This window comes from Thalassophryne amazonica, chromosome 19 (assembly GCF_902500255.1).
Source record: "Thalassophryne amazonica chromosome 19, fThaAma1.1, whole genome shotgun sequence".
NCBI lineage: Eukaryota > Metazoa > Chordata > Actinopteri > Batrachoidiformes > Batrachoididae > Thalassophryne > Thalassophryne amazonica.
The window spans coordinates 54,654,926-54,680,464 of record NC_047121.1 but is presented as its reverse complement, the minus strand read 5'-3'; the positions used below and the strand labels follow the sequence as shown (position 1 = coordinate 54,680,464).

General features: G+C 42.5%; 1 protein-coding gene across 1 annotated transcript in view; it reads right to left on the bottom strand.

Annotated features, from left to right (window-relative positions):
• The window catches only part of LOC117531690 (connector enhancer of kinase suppressor of ras 3-like), a 109,051-nt gene that overhangs the window by 24,418 nt on the left and 59,094 nt on the right, over nucleotides 1-25,539 (bottom strand). Inside the window, exons 3-9 of the mRNA XM_034194796.1 lie at nucleotides 23,406-23,608; nucleotides 21,806-21,893; nucleotides 12,406-12,447; nucleotides 10,487-10,606; nucleotides 10,306-10,365; nucleotides 7,971-8,039; nucleotides 6,402-6,548 (exon numbers count right to left, since the gene is read on the bottom strand). Coding sequence (XP_034050687.1) covers nucleotides 6,402-6,548; nucleotides 7,971-8,039; nucleotides 10,306-10,365; nucleotides 10,487-10,606; nucleotides 12,406-12,447; nucleotides 21,806-21,893; nucleotides 23,406-23,608 — 729 coding nt within the window. The remainder of the gene's footprint in view (nucleotides 1-6,401; nucleotides 6,549-7,970; nucleotides 8,040-10,305; nucleotides 10,366-10,486; nucleotides 10,607-12,405; nucleotides 12,448-21,805; nucleotides 21,894-23,405; nucleotides 23,609-25,539) is intronic.

Below are 25,539 nucleotides of genomic sequence, written 5' to 3'. Positions count from 1 at the left end.
TGGGAAAATATTACAGTTCTTTGACTGACCACTTTGAGGTCGTCTTCACATAGGGAGCTGCTTCCCATAGACTCCAATGTTAAATGTCCAAGTTTATAGCAGAAATAAACATGTTTGCAGCCTGGTACAAACACGGTTTTGATTTCTGTAGCTAGTTTTACACATTCATGACAACTGTACAGGGGATGAGTTTCTTTATAACTCATCAGTTTAACATATTTTAATCCATAAAATTAGGAGTCATTAGAGGTGGAGTGACAGGCAGAGTGCGCTGTGAGCAAAGTCCTGAGCCCCGCTAGCTGTTGTGGAACGACCACAGTCTGTTCTTTCTGAGCAATTTATTAGAAATATCTGTAATACGGCTTTTGTGTAGTTTATATGTCCGAGATGGACGATCAAAGACGCACCAGTATTTTCATCGATGTGAAATTTTGGTGTTATTTAATTTATTATGTTAGGACAGTTAGCAGTTATCGGTAGCTTTCTGAGGTTACCGCTATTGTTAGCTTTAGCTTGTTCGGTAACTCTGAGAGGGGCATCTTCGACTTCATTTACCCTGCCCAGATCATGATAGGGTCTTGCCCACACTCCACTCTTAACCCATTCATGGGTTGACTGGGACTCCTGTGGAATAAGCACTGCAAGATGGGGACACTCAGAGCTGTACTTTTGAGCTTCAAGACTGCTCTTCAGAAAACCTACGGGTGACATCATGGAGGGTTTGTCCAATAGTTGATGTTTGCTACTCAAGCAATCTGCACTATGTACAGACAGTGCCGTGCAAATGTCCACTGCTAGTTTCTGACCAATGTAGTTGTCATTTTGACGCCCAGTGGTCATGTTGTGGAAGTAACAAATGCATATGTGCTTATGTGCTTGAGATGGTTGCCACAGATAATCAAATAGGGGCCCAAAAAGATTATTACCCAACAGAATTTATTTGTGGTATCCAGTCTAGGGATGGGAATTGCTCAAATTGCATCATTATCGATGCCATTATCAGTTTTGATGATTGGTTCAATTCTTTCTTGATTCCTGATGATTATGTGTGGGAAATTGTAGATCTATGCAGGTTTCACTGTTAATGTAGCCAATTACTTTGCTGCTAGCTTCAGTGTTTAGCCTCATGATGTGGCATCACACGTGAGTTTTTACACCACTGAACTGTCAGAAAACATGGTGGCCGTATAGAAGGATTGATAAACATCTGAAACATATGATCCAAAAATGTGCAAAAAAAAAAAACAAAACAAAACAAAAATCCTGCTCATAAAATGTCATTACTGTCAAGCCAAGCCAGGAGGCTTTTTGCAGAACCAATCAGCTCCACAACTGAGGTCAGGAAGTCATTGGGTGGTTTGCGTGAGGCGGTGCCCTCGTACACGGGGCTCTTCCTGCGGTCACACGTGGAATGTGCAGACTGTTGGTGGCAGCTCTCATCCGAACAACCAGGTTCTTCAGGTTATCGGTCTCCACGCCGTAGTTCTGAAACAGGAAACATTAAGAATTCATTTGAGGATGGTGATTAAGTGTCTCAAGATGACCCCGAGAGAACCTGCTCAACCATTATCCAAGTGGATCTGTCCGTGCTACCTCAGATAAAAGAAACAAAAGGCAGTAATGCACTGCTTTGAAAGAAAATAACTAAAAAAGATTCATTTCTCTTTTAGTTTTGTAAAAGGTGATGAGTCCACGTCTTTGGTACCAGGTTTGTTTGAAGGACCTTTGGATTTCACCGGAATGACTATGCACCAAACAAGTGGGTAATTTAGGGAAGAGTAAGATCAATAGTATCTTTTTCCATCATGAAGAACATCAGCTATGACATTTTCGTCATGTGGTGCGTTTCTCGAGGTATCTTCCAGCATGTCACACTTCACTATTGAAGACCTCAATGGCTGGAGAAGGTCAAGAGGATGCTACATTTTACCTGTCTGCAGCAGATTGATGGTTCCTTTTTAAAGGTGTGACTTTGACCTGTTGTCTACCCGGGGGTGGTTGCCATCTCGGGACCCGGGATGGTTCCATGATGTGGTGGATGCAGGACCACCTGATCTACAGTAGTGTTCAGAATAATAGTAGTGCTATGTGACTAAAAAGATTAATCAGGTTTTGAGTATATTTCTTATTGTTACATGGGAAACAAGGCACCAGTAGATTCAGTAGATTCTCACAAATCCAACAAGACCAAGCATTCATGATATGCACACTCTTAAGGCTATGAATTGGGCTATTAGTAAAAAAAAGTAGAAAAGGGGGTGTTCACAATAATAGTAGTGTGGCATTCAGTCAGTGAGTTTGTCAATTATGTGAACAACAGGTGTGAATCAGGTGTCCCCTATTTAAGGTATGAAGCCAGCACCTGTTGAACATGCTTTTCTCTTTGAAAGCCTGAGGAAAATGGAACGTTTCAAGACATTGTTTAGAAGAACAGTGTAGTTTGATTAAAAAGTTGATTGGAGAGGGGAAAACTTATACGCAGGTGCAAAGAATTATAGGCTGTTCATCTACAATGATCTCCAATGCTTTAAAATGCTACAAAAAAACCAGAAACGCATGGAAGAAAATGTAAAACAACCATTGAAATGGATAGAGCAATAACCAGAATGGCAAAGGCTCACCCATTGATCAGCTCCAGGATGATCAAAGACAGTCTGGAGTTACCTGTAAGTGCTGTGGACAGTTAGAAGACGCCTGTGTGAAGCTAATTTATTTGCAAGAATCCCCCGCACAGTCCCTCTGTTAAATAAAAGACATGTGCAGAAGAGGTTTACAATTTGCCAAAGAACACATCAACTGGCCTAAAGAGAAATGGGGGAATATTTTGTTGGACTGATGAGAGTAAAATTGTTCTTTTTGGTCAAGGGGCCACAGACAGTTTGTGAGACAACCCCAAACTCGGAATTCAAGCCACAGTTCACAGTGAAGACAGTGAGGCATGGTGGTGCAAGCATCATGATATGGGCATGTTTCTCCTACTACAGTCACTCTCGCCCCTGTGAATGGATTGAGTCCTCGGCGCCTGGACTTCTCTCCGCTCTTCTACTGATACAAGGTTGGAATAGTTTCTTTTATCTTAATTAACTGTGTTTTATTTTTGTTAATCTTTAACCCCTCTGTAACCACTACTGGCCTCTACTGGTGATTGGCTCTTACTACGGCATTGTATCACTTCCTGTTCCGGAGCACAGCGGTGTTTTGCTGTATCTGTTAGCTGTTTAATCTGCAGTTAGATTGATCTAGTTAACTAGATAACGATTTGTTTCACAGTAATCTTCACGTGCCTTAACTAAAGCACTCCCTCTGCTGAATCACCTCTAAATTATTTACACATTATTATTCACACTTTGTGTGTTTAGGAATCCGCTAGCTTACTGCAGCTACTAGCTCTTAGCCAGTTTAGCATGGCGGCTTCTCCTGTCTCTCCCACACTTTTCTGCTCTGGGTGTGAAATGTTTAGTTATTCCTCGGCCTCCTTTAGCAGTAATGGTACTTGTAATAAGTGTAGCTTATTCGTAGCTTTGGAGGACAGGCGGCGAATTGGAGACTCGGCTCCGCACCTTGGAAAATCCTACAGCTCCAGGCCCCTGTAGTCGGTGCGGACCAAGGTAGCTTAGCTGCTGTTAGTACCCTTCCAGCAGATCCCGAGCAGCCGGGAAAGCAGGCCGACTGGGTGACTGTGAGGAGGAGCGTTTTCTAAACAGAACCCCGTGTACACCACCAACCCGTTACATTTCTAACTGTGTTTCCCCACTCGGCGACACACCCGCCGAGGAACAAACTCTGGTTATTGGCGACTGTTTTGAGAAATGTGAAGTTAGCGACACCAGCAACCATAGTCATTGTCTTAAGGGGGCCAGAGCAGGCGACATCGAAGGAAATTTGAAACTGCTGGCTAAGGCTACGCGTAAATTTGGTAAGATTGTAATTCACGTCGGCAGTAATGACACCCGGTTATGCCAATCGGAGGTCACTAAAATTAACATTGAATCGGTGTGTAACTTTGCAAAAACAATGTCGGACTCTGTAGTTTTCTCTAGGCCCCTCCCCAATCGGACCGGGAGTGACATGTTTAGCCGCATGTTCTCCTTGAATTGCTGGCTGTCTGAGTGGTGTCCAAAAAATGAGGTGGGCTTCATAGATAATTGGCAAAGCTTCTGGGGAAAACCTGGTCTTGTTAGGAGAGACGGCATCCATCCCACTTTGGATGGAGCAGCTCTCATTTCTAGAAATCTGGCCAATTTTATTAAATCTTCCAAACCGTGACTATCCAGGGTTGGGACCAGGAAGCAGAGTTGTAGTCTTACACACCTCTCTGCAGCTTCTCTCCCCCTGCCATCCCCTCATTACCCCATCCTCGTAGAGACGGTGCCTGCTCCCAGATCACCAATAACCAGCAAAATCTATTTAAGCATAAAATTCAAAAAGAAAAAATAACATAGCACCTTCAACTGCACCACAGACTAAAACAGTTAAATGTGGTCTATTAAACATTAGGTCTCTCTCTTCTAAGTCCCTGTTAGTAAATGATATAATAATTGATCAACATATTGATTTATTCTGCCTTACAGAACCTGGTTACAGCAGGATGAATATGTTAGTTTAAATGAGTCAACACCCCCGAGTCACACTAACTGCCAGAACGCTCGTAGCACGGGCCGAGGCGGAGGATTAGCAGCAATCTTCCACTTCAGCTTATTAATTAATCAAAACCCAGACAGAGCTTTAATTCATTTGAAAGCTTGACTCTTAGTCTTGTCCATCCAAATTGGAAGTCCCAAAAACCAGTTTATTTGTTGTTATCTATCGTCCACCTCGTCGTTACTGTGAGTTTCTCTGTGAACTGTCACAGCACTTACAGGTAACCCAGGACTGTCTTTGATCATCTGGAGCTGATCAATGGGGAGCCTTTGCCATTCTGGTTATACTTCTATCCATTTTGATGGTAGTTTTCTGTTTTCTTCCACGCGTCTCTGGATTTTATTTTGTCCATTTTAAAGCATTGGAGATCATTGTAGATGAACAGCCTATAATTTTTGCACCTGTGTATACATTTTCCCCTCTCCAATCAACTTTTTAATCAAACTACGCTGTTCTTCTGAACAATGTCTTGAACGTCCCATTTTCCTCAGGCTTTCAAAGAGAAAAGCATGTTCAACAGGTGCTGGCTTCATCCTTAAATAGGGACACCTGATTCATAACTGTTTGTTCCACAAAATTGAAACTGACTGACTGAATGCCACACTACTATTATTGTGAACACCCCTTTTCTACTTTTTTTTACTAATAGCCCAATTTCATAGCCTTAAGAGTGTGCATATCATGAATGCTTGGTCTTGTGGATTTGTGAGAATCTACTGAATCTACTGGTACCTTGTTTCCCATGTAACAATAAGAAATATACTCAAAACCTGGATTAATCTTTTTAGTCACATTGCACTACTATTATTCTGAACACTACTGTAGATCAGGTCCACCACATCATGGAACCATCCCGGGTCCCAGATGACAACCACCCGGGTAGACAACAGGTCAAAGTCACACCTTTAAAAAGGAACCATCAATCTGCTGCAGACAGGTAAAATGTAGGCATCCTCTTGACCTTCTCCAGCCATGGAGGTCTTCAATAGTGAAGTGCTGACGTGCTGGAAGATGCCTCGAGAAACCACCACATGACCAAAATGTCATAGCTGATGTTCTTCACAAATTGGATTTGTGAGAATCTATTGAATCTACTGGTACCTTGTTTCCATGTAACAATAAGAAATATACTCAAAACCTGGATTAATCTTTTTAGTCACATAGCACTACTATTATTCTGAACACTACTGTGTGTATATATACACACACACACACATACACACATACATATACACACACACACAGAGGTTCTGGGTTTATTCAGGTTGAGGAAATGTTCGGATCATTTGAACTCAGGTTAAACCTGAGAACGTGGCAAATACAGGAAATTTTTCCAGATTTGAAAAACCAATTTCACATCGTGAGGAAGAACACTCAGGTTTGCACTCTAACAAGTGCTCCTCTGGTTCTAAGTGCTCTTGTTTGGGAAGGAGGTCATGAGTCCTTCCTGCCAATCCGGGGTCGATCACGTCCAATAAAAGCAATCTAATCTAACAATCTCAGGACAGTCGGACGCTGCACCTGGCGGCTTTATCTCTGAGACGCAGTGACATCATGGGACCTGTGCGCCAAGACAAAAGCAGTGCTTTTGTGGAGGCTCTGCTATGCTTGTCTGAACTTGCTGCTTTGGAACCAACTCCCTAAAAAGCTGATAATTATTTGACGATAACTACACAGTGACACACGCGCACACACACACACGCGCACACACAATCTTTTGCAGATCTTCAAAGATGAAAGGAGGATATGTGTGTCTGTACCTGTGTTACTGGCGGCTTCCAGCGCATGTTTTTGAGCGGGGCGGGGGTGAAGCCCGTCGTACCTGTGGGCCTCTTCTTCAGGAGCAGGACCACACCTTTGGGATCCTCCCTCAGTTTGACAACCAAGTGCTTTAGCAGCCAGCCCACCTGCAGCGCAGCACAAAGACACAAACACAGAAGACGCTCCTTTAATCACCACAGCGTGCACTCAAACTAACGAAACAAGCAAAAAATTACCACCTTCTTAGTTTTCATGCTTAACGCACGCATCTGAAACTGCTATGATTCCAAAAGCACAGAGGATTCCTGATCCATCATATGCGGCCTACGAATGAAGCTGACATCATTCTTCAATGATCAGTTGATGAGTTTGAAGAATGAGACGAATTTTCAGTTATTTAAAAAAAAAATCCAGACAACCACAGTTTAGAGGAGGAAAGCCACCTCATGTGCAAAGGCTGTTTCTGAAGAACGACAGAAATAGGAACAAGAATAATATAACAGACGGCTATTTTTGTTTTGAAATTAAGGACTAGATAGGAAGCTATGAAATTCATGAAAATAAACATGCTAGCCTCACTAAACGGCAGATAATGCTGCTAATCCGCAAGCTAATATCAGCAAGTTTTTCATAATCTTACTTCAGTCACTGTGGTCAGAATTTAAAGTCAAATACCACAGAGTCAGCAAGCTGATTAACAAAACAGTGTGCCTTAAATAATAATAAATTCATTTATAGAGCACTTTAAATGAAGGAAAAAAGCAATATTTATAAAAACACCTACTTTTTTCTTACTTGCTTTCAGAAAATTTGTTTTCATCAACGTATATATATAAGTCACAGGGTCAAACAACGGAAAACAATGGACATGCTTGGGTTGTCACGAAAATGGTTTATAGCAGCATTTCCCAATCCTGGTCATCGGGACCCAAAGTATGACGTGTTTTCCAATTGTCCCTGAACTAATCAGAGGAGAGAGCTCAGTCAGATGCGTTCAGCTAATCAGCATTTGAGTGAGCTAATTTGCTCCGACTAGTTCAGGGACAATTGGAAAACACGTCGTACTTTGGGTCCCGAGGACCAGGATTGGGAAACACTGGTATATAAAAAAAAATCTCAGTTTGCCTAAAAAGTTTTCACCAACTTTTAAACAAATATGTTAGAAAAGCTTGCATGAGTCCACCAAAGCCAGAAACACTTTTGTGCAAATCTGCCCCCTGGAGGACAACATTATAATTGTTCACATGCATGCAAAGCCTGCAATCAATCACTCGTAATGATAACAATTAATTAATTTTAGTGCTAAGTTGGATATACTCAACCCAAATCCTTCAAAATGTATCATTTATTTCTTTTATTAACACATACCAGACGCAGTAATATCTTTGCAACATGACATCCAAATTTACCACATCATCGCTCTTCACCTTTTGGCCTTTTAGTGACACTTTTAGTTACAAACAGAACTTAAATATTGTATAAAACTCCATTATATCATGAGCGGTTCAGTCAAACTTGTTGATTGATCAATGCTGTGATTGATTTTGTTAAAGTGCTGTGCCGCTCACCACCGTCTGCTGGTTGACCTGGATCACCTCGTCTCCAGCGTGGATCTTCCTGGTCAGGTCTGCAGGTGACTAAAAAACATGCACAGGAAAGGTCAAAGCCAGTTCAACCGCTTTTTCTGCAACGCAGACGAGCAGCTGACGACCGACAGGAACTACAAAAGACTAGAAGCTAAAATATCCAATTAACAAAACAAATGAGGAACAAAAACAAATCAAAAACAACTCCCTACTGCGTGCCAGATCAGGTGATTTGTGTTTTGTGTCATATAGATGTCAAACAGGATGATTCAGGTCGATGAATCAGACGATGATTCAGGAATCAGGAGGCGTGACGACGGCAGCGCTGCAGCTCTGTCGGTGCGTTAATCACCATTCTGCTGATAGTCACCGATTGTCGGAGAGCTGTGACACACAGTAACCTTTACAGAGGAGCTGCTCCTGACTCCTTCACATAAATGTGTCATTAAACAGGAGAGGAGGAGGATGACGGAGAGGTGCGTCAGAAAAGTGCAAAACACTGAAACACCCACAGTTTAAGTGTGAAGCAAATATTCTGAGAACGCCTGATTATGATGCATAATAATAATAATAATAATACAGGCTGCAGCTTTAACAAACATCAAATCAAAATCAAATCAATTTTATTTATATAGCGCCAAATCACAACAAACAGTTGCCCCAAGGCGCTTTATATTGTAAGGCAAGGCCCTACAATAATTACGGAAAAACCCTAACGGTCAAAACGACCCCCTGTGAGCAAGCACTTGGCGACAGTGGGAAGGAAAAACTCCCTTTTAACAGGAAGAAACCTCCAGCAGAACCAGGCTCAGGGGGGCAGTCTTCTGCTGGGACTGGTTGGGGCTGAGGAGAGAACCAGGAAAAAGACATGCTGTGGAGGGGAGCAGAGATCAATCACTAATGATTAAATGCAGAGTGGTGCATACAGAGCAAAAGAGAGAAGAAACACAGTGCATCATGGGAACCCCCCAGCAGTCTAAGTCTATAGCAGCATAACTAAGGGATGGTTCAGGGTCACCTGATCCAGCCCTAACTATAAGCTTTAGCAAAAAGGAAAGTTTTAAGCCTAATCTTAAAAGTAGAGAGGGGTGTGTCTCCCTGATCTGAATTGGGAGCTGGTTCCACAGGAGAGGAGCCTGGAAGCTGAAGGCTCTGCCTCCCATTCTACTCTTACAAACCCTAGGAACTACAAGTAAGCCTGCAGTCTGAGAGCGAACTCTATTGGGGTGATATGGTACTATGAGGTCCCTAAGATAAGATGGGACCTGATTATTCAAAACCTTATAAGTAAGAAGAAGAATTTTAAATTCTATTCTAGAATTAACAGGAAGCCAATGAAGAGAGGCCAATATGGGTGAGATATGCTCTCTCTTCTAGTCCCTGTCAGTACTATAGCTGCAGCATTTTGAATTAACTGAAGGCTTTTCAGGGAACTTTTAGGACAACCTGATAATAATGTATTACAATAGTCCAGCCTAGAGGAAATAAATGCATGAATTAGCTTTTCAGCATCACTCTGAGACAAGACCTTTCTAATTTTAGAGATATTGCGCAAATGCAAAAAAGCAGTCCTACATATTTGTTTAATATGCGCATTGAATGACATATCCTGATCAAAAATGACTCCAAGATTTCTTACAACTACCCTTTCAAGAATTTTTGAGAGAAAACATCAGGAGAACATCCTAAAGGACCATTCCAATCATTTTGCTGTTGCAGAATTAGCCGGCGTGTTATTTAGAAAGTACATGACTGGAACAGTGACGTTCAAACACACTGTTCAAATGTTAAAATGATTTTTATTGTGAAGCCCCTTCAGGACAATATGACCTATCAGCAAGTGCACATTACGCCAGAAAGGGGATTAGAGAAGTGCACTCTGTCGGTGCGTGCACGCTACTTTCACGTGGTTGTGTCCACGCATTTCGACCCAATTTGAACTGCACCCCCCCCCCGTTGAATTAAAGCTTAAAGTTGTCACTACAAGCACATATCTTGATTGTTTCCTTTTTAACTCCATTGTCATGGTGCACCGATGCAACATTACGGAAAACAGCACGCTGTCCAAATACTTATGGACTTCAGTATTTCTACAGTTATCAAAGCTTATTGAGCAAAAGCATGTCGAACAAACGTCAGCCGTGTAATTGGCTGCTTAACAGACGTGCACGTTTCAGCGTAAAGGACCACGGTTCACACAACAGAATCACATTTTACATATTTACACGACTGTTAACTGCCGCCTTCGTGCGATATGACATTATAGCAACGGACATCTAGCAGCAGAGAATTCGGGCGAGCCAACTCTGGTACTTACATGTTCTGTGGTTCCGGTGATGACGTGCAGCCCATCGTAGGTACTTTTGATGTACATACCCTGAAGGAACAAAAAGTACGGTTTCAGTGAAACCAAAATATCTGCACAGTGACACACAGACATAAAACAGAGGGTCAAAATTCGAGACACTGCAGAGGTTCCTGATGCCCTCATTCCTCACCAGGCCCTCCCCTGGTTTGATGTCGCTCAGGTGGACTTCCTCCAAGCAGGCCGACTGGCTCATCAGGGGGTCTGAGGTGGTTCTCACAGTCTGATCACAGATGCTGTTCAGGATCTTCGACTGCAGAGGAAATACGAGACGAAACGTGTCAAATGCTGTGATTTCGTGCAGTGAACTTCGACATTTTCTTTGATAGGTTTTAAACGTGAGCAGAAGGCTGGTCAGCTTGCAGCAGCGGCGACACAAACATTGTGGCATGGAGTCCGAGTGTGTCTCCATATTTACAGAAAGACTAAAAGAAGCCATTAGCGCTCCATTATCAGGCGGTGCACGTGCACACGGGTGAAAACAGCTGCATGTACGGCACTTAATTCAGGACTAAAAACACATCATTATTGGGGTGGGGGGGTCCTTCTGTGGCAGATTGCACGATGACTTTTGCAGAGATACTCAGAGCAGACAGGAACAGGATGGAATGATTAAAAACAAGAAGATATCTTAAAACAAAGAGAAAAACCAGGAGGATGAACAGAGGATGCTGAACTATAAAGTAATTATAAAATACGACACTATGCAGCTATCGCAATTCCACACGATACATGATTACATCAACATTCACATTAATTATGTAGAAGGTAATCTGTGGTGGATGTTTAACTTTTAAGAAATTATTCTTAGATATAAATTATAATTAGTGATTAGCCTATGTCCAGGCGAAGCAGCGCATTGTAATTGGTCCTGTGTGTGTGTCTGTGAATAAGATAACTACAAAACATCTGGATGGACTTTCACCAAACTTGGTGTGAAAATTACTTGGGCAGATATCTTGAGATGATTAACTTTGGAGAGGATCAGACTAAGGTCAAAGCCAAACTCAACAAAAACATGGTGTGAAAAACATATTTCCTGCTATATCTTCATAACCAATAGGGCTAGAGAGATGGTTTAAAGTTCATATTGATTAGCAGACTATTTCTGATTGATTGGTAATGTGAACTATCGGACATGGTTATATCAGAGTGTGCAGAGTTTGTGTCAGAGCTCTAATGCCTTTTATTTCCTTTGTAGATTTTATTAATCATTATTGATTCTTCTCCAAGAAATCGCTGTTTATTCCATGTGGTCATTGACTTTCTATGGTATCATTTAAAAAAAAAAGATTTGATTCATGATACAGTTATGATGATCAGTAATATCAACAGTAATGAAACACAAATCAATCCTAAATCAATAATTTTGGGACGTTCGTAATGAGAAGGTGAGTTGTGAGACACTGGGCTGCACGTGTTTTCTAGAGCGTCAGTTTCCCCTGCAGTGGCCAGAAAGTCTTCCTGCTGCTTTCGAAGTACATTCAGGAAGAGTACTGGCATCAGCAGTAGCTCTGCACAACATCCTCCACGGTGCAGCGCGCCAGTGCTCCATGCTGAGTGATGCACTCCGATCAGCCAAATCTGACTGAGACCAGACACGTGAAACAGCAGCTGCATTGGAGCTGAGACGGCTGCATCACCACGGCGCATCTTAAAAACCCGGTTCTTGGTTTTACAGTCATCCTGCTGACAAACCGGCAAGAACATGACCTCCTGGTGGAAGAGAGAGAGAGAGAGAGAGAGAGAGAGCAAAGACGCAGAGTTCAATGAGGGTGACTGAGATATCTAATGCTAGCGGAAACCGCGGTTGGTCCAAGAGGTCTGAAGAATGTCGGGAACAGGAAGCTGTGATTGATGGCCGGCGGCGTGCATTAGAGATGCCTCGTGCACTGGCAAAGTTCCGCCTGCTCTGTTCGCTCACAAAACTGTCCGCTGACAGCACGTCACACAATCTGCATGCTAAAAGACGTTCCTCCCGCCGGACTCCCCCCCCCCCCCCAACCACACAGATAAACGAGGCCCAACAAAGAGAAGCCATCGTCTACTTACAACTTCCAGAATCTTTTCTTCCATCTCGTAAACACTGCAGTCCTGTTGCACAAAAGAGAGCGCCGTTAGATTCAGCCAGGAAGCAGGAACAAAAACAACAAAGCTTACATACTAAAAACGCATCCTGGGCAAGTCACAATAATCAGCATTCCAGATACAAGGAACAGGAACGTTACCATGTTTGAAATTCCCCGTCAATATGTTGCGTTGTGTTTCTGGATTTGAATGTTGCCCAACTTCCTGCAGTTAGACTTTGGAACATTATTTGCATGGATGCAGACTGAGCAACATGCACTCGTGCCATATGTCACTGCATTTGCCACACTAGAGAACCACCCTGAATCCTGGTTGGCAACCACCCAGGCGGAAAACCAGCTCATCACCACCTCCTCTATCTGCTGTGGCTAGGGATTCCTGGGGGTGTCCGTGGCGTTTTTGCAGTTGTTGGGATCTTGAGGCACATTGACTCATGTGGCTCATAAACAGAGAAGTGCGCCACATGGTCATAATATCGTAGCTGACATTCCCTTACGATGCCTCACGAGTTGCCCTAATTAACCATTCATGTGAGAGAAAGTCATTCTAGAAATACCCAATGATCCTTCAAAGACACCTGGAAAATCAGAGGTGGCAACTTGTGAAATGATGCAAACAGGTGAGGCAAAACTGCATTGGTCAATGAACAACCTAAAGATGAGACGGAGACAGAAGTTAGCATGAACATTTTCCAGCGAGTATGCAGAAACCTTCCCATCGCTAACAGTTTATCTCTTGTAGCCAGTGCAAAGTAAGAAGTTTTTTCACATCATCTACCACTATAAACAACAGGTTGGCCAGAGTCATCTCCCATGGTTCTTAAAATGGAGCAATATCTCCACCTTGTGGACATTTTCCATGAATGCAGGTACAACAGAATTAATGCAGGCAGAATAGAATTTCAGCAAGAGCTCTAGTACGACAATATCCTACAGTTTCAATAAGGTATGAATAAAAATCTGATTTGTGGTCGAAAGTGTAGGGTGTGACGAGCATCAGGTCCAACAAGATGGGTTCCCAGTTTGATTCCTAATGTAGGAGTCTTTAGTTTACCATTGCATTTCTGTGTGTGTGTCTGGAGGAAGCAGTTCTTAAAAACCGAGTGTGTAAGATGGAGACACCCACGACATAACAGTGACGGGAGAAGCTGACGGACGCAGAGTGCAACTTCTAACTGTTGCATCAACACTTACAGCTTCATGGCGGCAACACAGAAGAATCTTCTTAAAAAGAAAACACAACACGGGATAGGCACACGGAAGAACCCTGAACTCTAAATGTGATGATTTTTTGTGTAGGAATCCTTTTCTGGCCCACTGCAGAGTTGAGCGGCACACAGTAGCTTCAGTTCTGGCTGCTCTGGAGAAGAAATCTGCAGAGTCAGCTGGACGACTGCAGCTGCAGCAGCCACAGCTGAGGAAACAGTCTGCACTGACAACTGTGTGTTTGCTGCTGAAAGGGCCCCTGGTTAGTGAGGACGGACGGGGGGAGTGCTGTGCACGTGGGGCACCCCTGCTATTTTATGGATTAGACTTTATGCTGGGAATGGCCCGAGGGCAGCATCCCAACACAGGTGGAATGCTTCTGTCGAAAGCAGCAGAAAGTCTCGTTGATGAGACGGCGTTCTCACAACAATCCACACGCTTTCATCGAGGAAACAAACGAAGAAAAACTGGAGTCGTCCTCTTGGTGTCAGCGACGTGCATGGACCTGCGCCGCGTACAAAGCTTGCTCTGTTGCTGTTTGTGCAAACGAGGGGCTAGTGAGTTTTCCCGCGACTCCACAGCTCTGAAGAGGAATGCTGATTTTTAAATGCCACACGTCCGCCAAAACCACGACTGTATGTTTATAACCTAAATTCTTACAATAACCATCTTCAGCAACATTAATCTAATCAAAATGTATATTTCAGTGTAACAATTCATCATGTTTTATGTATAACGTTAAAGCCTTTAAACGCCAAAACCTGCTGGTGGGTTTGAAAGGTTTATATTCTTTAACCTAAATAATCACACTCTTTATCATAGCTAGAAATTATAAAAATAGAAATTATCATTAGGTATTCAAATTTCCCACAGTCCTTGAACTAATCATAAAAAATCTGCAGAAAAAAATAATCAGTCAGCCTGCCCTCCATCTGGGACTTATACTGGTGTCGCCAACCGAAGAGTCCGCCCCAAAAATCGATCTGCCCTGCCTTCACTGCGCATGCGTCATTTCTGTGCATCAGCCGCGGTTCACCGATTATCACCTCGTTTCTGATTCAATCTGCACTCCAGTCATCATCTGTCTGCAACAGATATCTGAAGCTTTTGTACAACAATCATTTCTACATAAATTCAACATGATCTCATAATAAAAGATGGAGGAAGCGATCAAAGCACCGCAGCCAGAGGAGATGCTGGTGCTGCATTCACTGCACCTCCATCATTTCCATATGTCAGTTATCACCTTGTTTCTGCTTGAAACAGCCTCTTTTCTGCTTAAAATTGACTTTAGAATTATTTAAGAGGTCTTACTTTGTCATCTGATGGTTAATAATCACATTATTCCCTTTGATCACTTTGGATGTAGAGAGTCAGACTCAGACGTGCTGCTGTGATCCCAAATGACGCATGCTCAGTAAAGGCAGGGCAGACCAATTTTTAGGGGGGACCATTCAGTCTGTGACACTGGTCCAGGACCAGGAAGTGAGCTGGTAGCATCTCTGCAGACCCCTCCCACCCTGGACACACAGTGTAGCACTAGGTTTTCAAATTTCCCACAGTCCTTGAACTAATCATGCTTCACTCAGGAAAAATAACCAAATCTAAGTTTTAAACTAGTGATATTTCATCAACATTGGTTGATTCTCCATGCTTCATTTCAAATTTAACCAATGATTAACAATTTTTCACAACCCAGATCTTGTTTAAAACAAAACAAAACAAACAAACAAACAAAAAAAAAACAACAACCTGCACCCCTACGTATGACAGTTGGCAGATTTGCATTCCAGATTTGCATAAAATTTAAGCGATGATTGTGCTGTTTCTATGAGATGCACAACTTGCAGGTGAAAAATATGAGGCCACAGTGAGTGCGAAAAAAAAAGCCTCAAAACAACTTACAGTTTGAGGGAAAATAGGTAAAATACTGAAAACTAATTAGAAACCTCTGGAATCTACATCTGAGAAAAAATTACTCATAACCATCCCAAAGACGTATCGTTATCTTTGGCTGCTTTCAGTGATGCCGGTATTTGGTTAGACTCTTTCTCTCAGATTGTTCTGTCTGAGTTATTTTCATTAGTTACTTCATCCAAACCATCAACATGTTTATTAGACCCCATTCCTACCAGGCTGCTCAAGGAAGCCCTACCATTATTTAATGCTTTGATCTTAAATATGATCAATCTATCTTTATTAGTTGGCTATGTACCACAGGCTTTTAAGGTGGCAGTAATTAAACCATTACTTAAAAAGCCATCACTTGACCCAGCTATCTTAGCTAATTATAGGCCAATCTCCAACCTTCCTTTTCTCTCAAAAATTCTTGAAAGGGTAGTTGTAAAACAGCTAACTGATAATCTGCAGAGGAATGGTCTATTTGAAGAGTTTCAGTCAGGTTTTAAAATTCATCATAGTACAGAAACAGCATTAGTGAAGGTTACAAATGATCTTCTTATGGCCTCGGACAGTGGACTCATCTCTGTGCTTGTTCTGTTAGACCTCAGTGCTGCTTTTGATACTGTTGACCATAAAATTTTATTACAGAGATTAGAGCATGCCATAGGTATTAAAGGCACAGCGCTGCAGTGGTTTGAATCATATTTGTCTAATAGATTACAATTTGTTCATGTAAATGGGGAATCTTCTTCACAGACTAAAGTTAATTATGGAGTTCCTCAAGGTTCTGTGCTAGGACCAATTTTATTCACTTTATACATGCTTCCCTTAGGCAGTATTATTAGACGGTATTGCTTAAATTTTCATTGTTACGCAGATGATACCAGCTTTATCTATCCATGAAGCCAGAGGACACACACCAATTAGCTAAACTGCAGGATTGTCTTACAGACATAAAGACATGGATGACCTCTAATTTCCTGCTTTTAAACTCAGATAAAACTGAAGTTATTGTACTTGGCCCCACAAATCTTAGAAACATGGTGTCTAACCAGATCCTTACTCTGGATGGCATTACCCTGACCTCTAGTAATACTGTGAGAAATCTTGGAGTCATTTTTGATCAGGATATGTCATTCAAAGCACATATTAAAAATATGTAGGACTGCTTTTTTGCATTTACGCAATATCTCTAAAATCAGAAAGGTCTTGTCTCAGAGTGATGCTGAAAAACTAATTCATGCATTTATTTCCTCTAGGCTGGACTATTGTAATTCATTATTATCAGGTTGTCCTAAAATTCCCTAAAAAGCCTTCAGTTAATTCAAAATGCTGCAGCTAGAGTACTGACGGGGACTAGAAGGAGAGAGCATATCTCACCCATATTGGCCTCTCTTCATTGGCTTCCTGTTAATTCTAGAATAGAATTTAAAATTCTTCTTCTACTTATAAGGTTTTGAATAATCAGGTCCCATCTTATCTTAGGGACCTCATAGTACCATATCACCCCAATAGAGCGCTTCACTCTCAGACTGCAGGCTTACTTGTAGTTCCTAGGGTTTGTAAGAGTAGAATGGGAGGCAGACACCCTCTCTACTTTTAAGATTAGGCTTAAAACTTTCCTTTTTGCTAAAGCTTATAGTTAGGGCTCGATCAGGTGACCCTGAACCATCCCTTAGTTATGCTGCTATAGACGTAGACTGCTGGGGGGTTCCCATGATGCACTGTTTGTTTCTCTTTTTGCTCTGTATGCACCACTCTGCATTTAATCATTAGTGATCGATCTCTGCTCCCCTCCACAGCATGTCTTTTTCCTGGTTCTCTCCCTCAGCCAACCCCCCAGTCCCAGCAGAAGACTGCCCCTCCCTGAGCCTGGTTCGTGGAGGTTTCTTCCTGTTAAAAGGGAGTTTTTCCTTCCCACTGTAGCCAAGTGCTTGCTCACAGGGGGTCGTTTTGACCGTTGGGGTTTTACATAATTATTGTATGGCCTTGCCTTACAATATAAAGCGCCTTGGGGCAACTGTTTGTTGTGATTTGGCGCTATATAAAAAAATTGATTGATTGAACCCCGATTAACACCAAACCTCCATTTAATCAGATCATTCAACCGAAAAAAAACAACAAAACAAAAACAAACAAAACTGCACTGTTTGTGGTTGTAATAATAATATAAAATAATAATATATATAATAAAAATAATATTTATAAACTCTTCCATCTTAATTTAATAAATCAGCTGCCAGAATGTGGAAATGTGGATTTCCTACAAATAAATTTTGAGGTGTATGTTTGGATGAATAACCTTTTTTGATGAGTGTCAATGTGACTTTGTCATATTTATCTTTTGTGTGAGGAAGAAAACTCAACATAATCACAACTTTTAATAAAACAACACATATAATAAATATATATGTGTGTCAAAGGTTTGTGCATGACACACAGTGGTACTAAACGCTTCTTTCTACTCATATGTCCAAAAGTCAGCCAAGAATATACAGTGGTTTCAGAAAGAATTTGGCTGCATTCACATAAACATGGAACTATATATTTCAGCTGAAACACACGACTGTGCCAAAAAGCATGAAACTAAAAATCACCTACTTTCTGTGATTCACAGTTTATGTGCTGCAGACGCTGTTTGGAAAACTTTACGATCTTGTGTTTAAAGAGCAGTTTTTCTGGTTTCGTCGCAGCACGACATCAAATCATGTGGACACGATGTCAATGATCACCCCCCCAAGTCTGTTTGAAAAGTTCTAATTAATCCCGTGTCTTTGTCAAATCCAAAGTATACGTTCCTGCAGACAGAAGCCAGATCGTGAGCGTGCACAGCGAGAGGTTCACTGAGAATTCCCTGCGTGTACCGAGCCGTCACGTCGCGGGTCTGATCCCACAGCCAGCGTGGGTCAGATGACTCTCTACATGCCGCGCTGCCTTTGATCTGCCACCAGAACGGATTTGCACGGTTGAGCGCTGAAGCGGGCGAGAGGGTGGGCTGTTGGCACGGTGACCCCGGTGTGGAGCAGCTTTTAGATCGCGGGCGGCATCAGTGTCCACCTGGCTGCTACACATCCTGTTCGCCACGACGCAGTGACGTGATGGATTTTACAGTCTGGAAAGCTGGACGCAGACAAAACAGCTGATCGGAGAGGAATGGAACGTGGACTTAAACTGCAGCCTTCTGATTTAATTGCAGGTGTTTTTTTTCTTTGGAACTCTTGTTTTTAAGGCAGAAAAAGTATTTAGATGACCAACTGCAGATGTTTAAAGGCAGTCTCTCAGTGCCAATTTGTGGCCCCAATTTCCATCCCAACTTAAAAATTGAAGAAACTGAGCCAGATTTTTTGATACTGTAGTATGGATTTATATCCACCTACACACACGTGTAACCTGAGTGGTACTCCTCATCCTCATCTCTCTTCATAACTGCTTGTTTGATACAAAGTCATTATTTTAGATATGAACTGGTTATCTGCCTGGGTGGTTTCCATCCAGGACCCAAGGAGGTTCCGTGGTGCTGTGGATGCATCAAAGTGCAGCACCAGCACATGGTCCCAAATTTGACTTGACTTGACCAAGTGCATATGATTCCTGTTCCACAACTGTGTTTGTGCCAGTGCTAACTTGTACTTTGGCATTTTTCCCACACTTATCCAAAAAGCAAAAATGTTCCTGTTAAGATCTCAAAACTGTCTTCTGTTGATGACAATCAACAATCAGAAGGAGGCTTCTGCTCAGAGAACAAGAGGTCTGCATATTTTACTTTCACCTACTTTTACAGAACAGTGCCCCCTATCTGCACCAGTTAAATCTGACTATTCATGTTTTGTGGCTCAGGGCTTATTGTGACATCACAAATATTTTTAAACATGTTAAAACTTTCCAGATTTCTCACAATGTTGTTCTACAACACTACCTTTACCACAGATTAGACAGATTAGATTAGATTTTGGGCCCAGAGTCGGTACTGGATTTTTTTGGTAATCGGCAAAGGGAGACCGCCCACATTCCATCATTATTTAATTAACAACTAAACCAATAAAAATTCTGGAGTTGATTTGACTTTAGGATCTCTGGTTGGTAACTGTCAAGGTGAAGTCCAAGACCATGGATGATGCCATCACAAAAATGCAATCTTGGCCTGAAGGTCTTGTGTACTGTGAGCAGGCAATGCAGCCATGTCATACTAACAAAATTTATAGAGTGTTCAGTGTTCACTGAACAAGAAGAGAATTTTTGGCTCTGTGACCTTCAAATCTAGGTGAAGGCCATTCATCATCAAACTTGACTAGACTTCAAGAGATGTATCCTTGCTCCAAGTTTGGTAAACGTGTCTTATTTATTTGAAAAGTTATTGGGAGTACAGTGTTGTGGATAATTTTGGCCCTATAGCCTTCAAAATTAAGTCAAGGTCACTTATCATTGAACTTGACCTGGATGTTCAAGGGATGCATCCCTGCTGTAAATTCGCTGAACTTGTCTCAAATCTATGAATAGTTAAAGGGAGTACAACCGGGTCTATATATTAGTAGTCAAGACAACCAGTTGACCTGAACCTGACGCATTGAAAGAAAACATATTTGGGGGGAAAAGAAACTGAAGACAGTTACAGTTGAAGCTTTGCATCCAGTGACTCAGGAAAAGACTTCAAGATTGAAGATAAATGTGTTCTTTGAAAGACAATGACCTCAACACCAATGGGTCAGCCAAGACGGCCGGCGCGGGCGCTTTTATGCCGAGTTCCATTGTGTTTGCAGAACCAGGCTTCACTGAGGCAGAGTCCATAAATCTGTGATCTGTGAAGCTCTGGTACTTGGCTCAAATTAATGAATGAGCTGAGCAAACCTCATGCCGTCCTCCTCCACCGTAAAACTAATCACTGCGGTCGTCTCCTGTGCAGTCGGTTTTATTAACTATGTGCTGATCGACAAAAAACAAAAACATCTTCATAAAGGAAACATAAAGCAGGACAAGTTTGTGTGAAAGCTTCATGCATCTCTCCTCCAGGTGGTACACGAAACGAACCCTTCAATTTCTGTAAGACTCGACTCACTTCAGGAGAATCTACACCGCGTTCACACGGGGCAACTTCACAAGTCGTGCAGGAAGAGTTTACCCCCACGTTCCCCGGATGGCCGTGACCGAGACACCGGCCGTAAATCACCAGAGGTGCTGAAATCCCAGACCACGCTGAGGAAATGGGTGCTCTGGGAATGGAATTTATTTTGATACTTGAACCGTTGAAGAATGGACACCTGGACTCACACGTTTGACATACGAACACAAACGCACGCTGGAATAAGCAACAACTATTAGCTGCATTAATTCAAACCGCATTTGTTAACTGTTTGCTTGAATGCGTCGGCCGCGGCCCAAACCAAACAGGTGATTTTGGTCTCCGTCTGGAGTGAATTGAAACCACGTTCCAGTACACTACAAGACATTCTCTGTGCACGCGTCGAACTTTCAGACTGAAGTACGTCATCATCAGCCGTATTCATTTATGTGTTGGAGTCGTCGACCCTGAGTTACTCTGTCACCACGGCAGCTCAATACCAGATCAATCAGCCTGATTAGGACAACATGACAAGTAGCGAACCTTAATTCAAACATTCTCGTGTGAAAAGCTTCCAAGTAAGTTAGTTCTACACAGGACTCGAGGCTCATCCATCAGCGTTTAAGCCCGGATTCCGTAGCGTGAAGCTTACGAGTCACCGAATATCCGTCCACACGTTTAACAAAGTCCACTTTTCAGAACCTGACAGAAACAGAATGCCAGTCTGTGTCGTGATGCAACACTCGAGTAATTCCTCCCAGAAAGTTGGCAGACACGGTGGCTGACTGAAGACACTCTGCACCCGACGTAAGTCATCACCGCGTGAAACCGACACGCAGGAAGAGCTTTCAGACAGTTTGGAGAAACAGGAACCACATGGTCGGGGAATGTTGGCAGCCAGCTCTGAAAGAGTGCCAGTAGGGTTTTATGAAACACCGCGCACTAAGGGGTCTCCTCATTAGCCTGCGCGAGGACGGCGGAACCCAAGAAAAACATCAGCAGCGGCAATAATGCCTTCAGACTCTTGGCTTCCAGCTCGTGTTATGGCTGCCAGACCACATTTCCCATAAGTCTCTTTTTGCTCCCTCCGCTGTGCATGTCTGTGTCTCTGCCTACCCCCCCCCCCAATCCCCTACCAAGTTAGAATGTGCTCAGTGGAAAACGCCGACTCCTGTGCTGTTAAAGGACTAAGCGCATAGACCTGTTGGACGGTGGTGGTGAGGTCCAGGCACAGCTGGATGATCTTGTTCTTGGTAGCAGTGAAGTCGCTGATGCCCGTCAGAGGCGTCCTGCGAGCAAACGCAGAAAAGAAAAAGAGAATGTTGACGATAAGCAACAACCTCAGAGATAATGGGTTTTTCAGCAGGAGCAGTGTGTGTCAAATGATAACGTTTTGGGGGGGGTGAGCGAGCTCAATTTGCAAGGTACTGTGCAGAACAGGCTAGGCTAGGCTACCTAGCACAGTTGCTACTAAGCGCCAACATTCGGCCATCTGAAATGAAGCAAACCTGTAAGTGGGAAAATATTACAGTTCTTTGACTGACCACTTGAGGTCGTCTTCACATAGGGAGCTGCTTCCCATAGACTCCAATGTTAAATGTCCAAGTTTATAGCAGAAATAAACATGTTGCAGCCTGGTACAAACACGGTTTTGATTTCTGTAGCTAGTTTTACACATTCATGACAACTGTACAGGGGATGAGTTTCTTTATAACTCATCAGTTTAACATATTTTAATCCATAAAATTAGGAGTCATTAGAGGTGGAGTGACAGGCAGAGTGCGCTGTGAGCAAAGTCCTGAGCCCCGCTAGCTGTTGTGGACGACCACGTCTGTTCTTTCTGAGCATTTTATTAGAAATATCTGTAATACGGCTTTTGTGTAGTTTATATGTCCGAATGGACGATCAAAGACGCACCAGTATTTTCATCGAGTGAAATTTTGGTGTTATTTAATTTATTATGTTAGGACAGTTAGCAGTTATCGGTAGCTTTCTGAGGTTACCGCTATTGTTAGCTTTAGCTTGTTCGGTAACTCTGAGATGGGGCATCTTCCGACTTCATTTACCCTGCCCAGATCATGATAGGGTCTTGCCCACACTCCACCTCTTAACCCATTCATGGGTTGACTGGGACTCCTGTGGAATAAGCACTGCCAAGATGGGGACACTCAGAGCTGTACTTTTTGAGCTTCAAGACTGCTCTTCAGAAAACCTACGGGTGACATCATGGAGGGTTTGTCCAATAGTTTATGTTTGCTACTCAAGCAATCTGCACTATGTTACAGACAGTGCAGTGCAAATGTCACTGCTAGTTTCTGACCAATGTAGTTGTCATTTTGACGCCCAGTGGTCATGTTGTGGAAGTAACAAATGCATATGTGCTATGTGCTTGAGATGGTGTGCCACAGATAATCAAAATAGGGCCCAAAAAGATTATTACCCAACAGAATTTATTTGTGGTATCCAGTCTAGGGATGGGAATTGCTCAAATTGCATCATTATCGATGCCATTATCAGTTTTGATGATTGGTTCAATTCTTTCTTGATTCCTGATGATTATGTGTGGAAATTGTAGATCTATGCAGGTTTTCACTGTTAATGTAGCCAATTACTTTGCTGCTAGCTTCAGTGTTTAGCCTCATGATGTGGCATCACAACGTGAGTTTTTACACCACTGAACTGTCAGAAAAACATGGTGGCACGTATAAGAAGGATTGATAACATCTGAAACATATGATCCAAAAATGTGCAAAAAAAAAAAACAAAACAAAACAAAAATCCTGCTCATAAAATGTCATTACCTGTCAAGCCAAGCCAGGAGGCTTTTTGCAGAACCAATCAGCTCCACAACTGAGGTCAGGAAGTCATTGGGTGGTTTGCGTGAGGCGGTGCCCTCGTACACGGGGCTCTTCCTGCGGTCACACGTGGACATGTGCAGACTGTTGGTGGCAGCTCTCATCCGAACAACCAGGTTCTTCAGGTTATCGGTCTCCACGCCGTAGTTCTGAAACAGGAAACATTAAGAATTCATTTGAGGATGGTGATTAAGTGTCTCAAGATGACCCCGAGAGAACCTGCTCACCATTATCCAAGTGGATCTGTCCGTGCTACCTCAGATAAAAGAAACAAAAGGCAGTAATCACTGCTTTGAAAGAAAATAACTAAAAAAGATTCATTTCTCTTTTAGTTTTGTAAAAGGTGATGAGTCCACGTCTTTGGTACCAGGTTTGTTTGAAGGACCTTTGGATTTCACCGGAATGACTATGCACCAAACAAGTGGTAATTTAGGGAGAGTAAGATCAATAGTATCTTTTCCATCATGAAGAACATCAGCTATGACATTTTCGTCATGTGGTGCGTTTCTCGAGGTATCTTCCAGCATGTCAACACTTCACTATTGAAGACCTCAATGGCTGGAGAAGGTCAAGAGGATGCCTACATTTTACCTGTCTGCAGCAGATTGATGGTTCCTTTTTAAAGGTGTGACTTTGACCTGTTGTCTACCCGGGGTGGTTGCCATCTGGGACCCGGGATGGTTCCATGATGTGGTGGATGCAGGACCACCTGATCTACAGTAGTGTTCAGAATAATAGTAGTGCTATGTGACTAAAAAGATTAATCCAGGTTTTGAGTATATTTCTTATTGTTACATGGGAAACAAGGCACCAGTAGATTCAGTAGATTCTCACAAATCCAACAAGACCAAGCATTCATGATATGCACACTCTTAAGGCTATGAAATTGGGCTATTAGTAAAAAAAAGTAGAAAAGGGGGTGTTCACAATAATAGTAGTGTGGCATTCAGTCAGTGAGTTTGTCAATTATGTGGAACAAACAGGTGTGAATCAGGTGTCCCCTATTTAAGGATGAAGCCAGCACCTGTTGAACATGCTTTTCTCTTTGAAAGCCTGAGGAAAATGGAACGTTCAAGACATTGTTTAGAAGAACAGTGTAGTTTGATTAAAAAGTTGATTGGAGAGGGGAAAACTTATACGCAGGTGCAAAGAATTATAGGCTGTTCATCTACAATGATCTCCAATGCTTTAAAATGTACAAAAAACCAGAAACGCATGGAAGAAAATGTAAAACAACCATTGAAATGGATAGAGCAATAACCAGAATGGCAAAGGCTCACCCATTGATCAGCTCCAGGATGATCAAAGACAGTCTGGAGTTACCTGTAAGTGCTGTGACAGTTAGAAGACGCCTGTGTGAAGCTAATTTATTTGCAAGAATCCCCCGCAAAGTCCCTCTGTTAAATAAAAGACATGTGCAGAAGAGGTTACAATTTGCCAAAGAACACATCAACTGGCCTAAAGAGAAATGGGGGAATATTTTGTGGACTGATGAGAGTAAAATTGTTCTTTTTGGGTCCAAGGGCCACAGACAGTTTGTGAGACAACCCCCAAACTCGGAATTCAAGCCACAGTTCACAGTGAAGACAGTGAGGCATGGTGGTGCAAGCATCATGATATGGGCATGTTTCTCCTACTACAGTCACTCTCGCCCCTGTGAATGGATTGAGTCCTCGGCGCCTGGACTTCTCTCCGCTCTTCTACTGATACAAGGTTGGAATAGTTTCTTTTATCTTAATTAACTGTGTTTTATTTTTGTTAATCTTTAACCCCTCTGTAACCACTACTGGCCTCTACTGGTGATTGGCTCTTACTACGGCATTGTATCACTTCCTGTTCCGGAGCACAGCGGTGTTTTGCTGTATCTGTTAGCTGTTTAATCTGCGCAGTTAGATTGATCTAGTTAACTAGATAACGATTTGTTTCACAGTGTAATCTTCACGTGCCTTAACTAAAGCACTCCCTCTGCTGAATCACCTCTAAATTATTTACACATTATTATTCACACTTTGTGTGTTTTTAGGAATCCGCTAGCTTACTGCAGCTACTAGCTCTTAGCCAGTTTAGCATGGCGGCTTCT